Consider the following 2,710-nt stretch of genomic DNA (forward strand, 5'->3'; position numbering starts at 1 on the left):
GAAAACCTGAGTACCACATCTCTATGCTAAGCACTTCCAAAGACCAGCACATTACACCTCACTACACAGTGCACAGAGTTGGTAAAATGGTGGGGGTTACATTCAACAGACACAACCCCTATAATGCAATGTGTTATAACCCAGGCACAGTAGGTTACATGACTAATTGCATGACCAGGCTCTGGAACACATAAGCATGGGAGGGGAAAGGCTGCCACCTCTGCTGTGGGCATGGTGACCACGCATGAGGACTTTTGCACCTGTGGACGGCCGAAAGGACCACAGCCTAAAGGACCGCAGCCTAAAGGATGGGGCTGAAGTCTCCAGCATTCACCTCTGAGCATCATACTGCAGGATCAAAGCCAACCTCAACATCAACTTAGATGTTGTTATACTCATGTAATCATACTTTTAGTTCTTTGATGCTGAGGTTTCTGATAGACAAAAGATATTGTTCTAGTCACATGTATATTACCAACCCTGTCTCTATAGCTCTTCAAGATCAGTCATGTTTCTATCTCAAACTCTTTCCTAGGATACCTATTTTGACAATTTTCTTCTTTCTTTTTCTTTTTTTTTTCCTAGTTGAACAAGAGCAGAAAAGTGAGGGTGGTCAGGAGACACGGAGCTTAAGCCCTCACCAAAGCTTTGACAAATCACAGCTAAATGAGTGCCCAAGAGATTCTGGCTGTTACATCTCATCAGAAAATTCAGATAATGGTAAAGAAGAAGCAGACCCAGAAACACTGTCTGACATGGTGCAGTCAATAACAATCACTGAGTCAAACTGATTCAGTCCCGATGCTTTTCTGTAGATTTTCGGAAAAGATAACCAGTTTTACCAGTATGATGGCACAGAAGCAGAAGCACAACATATTCTCGACTTGGAAAATCTGCTTCTGTCTGATGTACGATGCTCTAGACTGTTTAATATGTGGACACTTGATAGCTGAATGGTCACTGATAAGAAGAATATCTCATGTTTTTCTTTTCAATGAATCCACAGACATTTCACTGAAAAAGCTTACACAGATGTATTTATAAATACTTGTACAGTAAATGCATTTTCTGTAATAATAGGGAATTGGTTTAGGTAGCAGTGCATAATATGGACATGTTCATTTCTTTAACAGTCCAAAATGTAAATATTATACATATTTATTCTAAAAAGATATGGATTAATCACACTGTCTCTATTTTCAGATGTGTTTTGCTGATATTTGTACTGAATGTATTTTCATTGATATATCATCTTAATAAAAAGGTGGACACATTCACATCCTACTCTGAAAAGTCCCAAGCTAATTCTCATTAATATTAAAGCTGTTTCATACCATTCTTCTCCAAAATGGGCTCTAAAGTTGACTATCATCTTCTACACTTTATCCTGGAGCTACGAAAAAACCGTGTTGTTTATCTGAATCAAGCTCTCTGTGTTCACTATCTTTTAGGGAACATAGCCATCTGAATGTCTTATGCACTGGCAATTTCTTTATTATTTTCATACCTGTTCTCATTCTTCCCAAGCACTATACAGAGAACGCAAGCTTGGGGCAAAAAATAATCAGTACTAATGCTATGCTTTTATGATCATTCTTTGTGAAGCTCTTGCCTTTTGTGTGTGATGTGAAGTTTGTTAATAGAGTATTTGTTTGTATACAAAACTTGGAAGCTAATATGGTTATTGTGCACTATTGTTTTTCATATGAGATTTCCCTGTCATTTCCCAGTATATTTTGCACTGGAACAGACATTTTAACTGCCTGTCTTCTTTCAGAGTACTTCCTTCAAAAAATAAACAGAATCATGTATTTGAGCCCTTTAAAAACTACTTGATCTGGTCATTACATTTCAAAAACTGCTCTGTTCTAAGACTAACAGAGTAAATGGCAACTCCATTGAGTATTTTTATCATGCACAATAATCTGTGTATCAGATCAATAGAGAAACTTTTTGCTCACCAATTAGTCATACATTTTTCATAATTTAAGACATTTTGCATTTATGTTAAAAAGTTTCTGCATATTGCTGACAGCTTAAAAGACAATCACCTTCAGAAGAAATTAAACATGGAAATTTCCACTGCAAAAATAGTATTTCTGAAGAAGCTATAAACAAATTGAAAGGTTTTTCTCCCTGCTTTTTCCACTGGAAATGCTTTCTGTAGTTTTCATGACCCCCTCGGATAGCTACTGCTGTCAGAGTCCTAATACACAAATCTGCTTTGAAGACTATAGTATAAAAATGGTAATTTTAGAAAATTGCATTAGCTAGATTTCAAAGATTTGGAGTAGAATAGAACAGACTATTTCATTTGGAAGGGATCTACAATGATCATCTAGTCCTGACCACTTGAGGGCTGACCAAAAGTCAAAGCATGTTACTAAGGGCATTGTCCAAATTCCTCTTAAACCCTGACAGGTTTGGGGCATCAACCACGTCTCTAGGAAGCTTGTTCTAGTGCTTGACCACCCTTGCAGTAAAGAAATGCTTCCTAATGTCCAGTCTGAACCTCTCCTGGTGCAGCTTTGAACCATTCCCACACATCCTATCACTGGATACCAGGGAGAAGAGATCAGCTCCTCCCCCTTCACGTTGCCTCCTCAGGAAGCTGTAGAGAGCAATGAGGTCACCTCTCAGCCTCCTCTCCAAAATAGATGAGCCCAAAGTCCTCAGCTGCTCCTCACAGGACATGCCTTCCAGCCCTCTG

General features: G+C 38.5%; 1 protein-coding gene across 2 annotated transcripts in view; it reads left to right on the forward strand.

The window, feature by feature from the left end:
- SAMSN1 (SAM domain, SH3 domain and nuclear localization signals 1) overlaps positions 1 to 1,023 on the forward strand; it is a 58,245-nt gene extending 57,222 nt beyond the window's left edge. For both annotated transcript variants that reach the window (XM_010085749.1, XM_010085750.1), the window contains one exon: positions 586 to 1,023. In XM_010085749.1, coding sequence (XP_010084051.1) covers positions 586 to 791 — 206 coding nt within the window. In that variant the 3' untranslated portion in view covers positions 792 to 1,023. The remainder of the gene's footprint in view (positions 1 to 585) is intronic.
- Positions 1,024 to 2,710: the final 1,687 nt, after the last annotated feature.

The sequence above is a fragment of the Pterocles gutturalis genome, unplaced genomic scaffold (genome assembly GCF_000699245.1).
Source record: "Pterocles gutturalis isolate BGI_N339 unplaced genomic scaffold, ASM69924v1 scaffold20105, whole genome shotgun sequence".
NCBI classification, from domain to species: Eukaryota; Metazoa; Chordata; class Aves; order Pterocliformes; family Pteroclidae; genus Pterocles; species Pterocles gutturalis.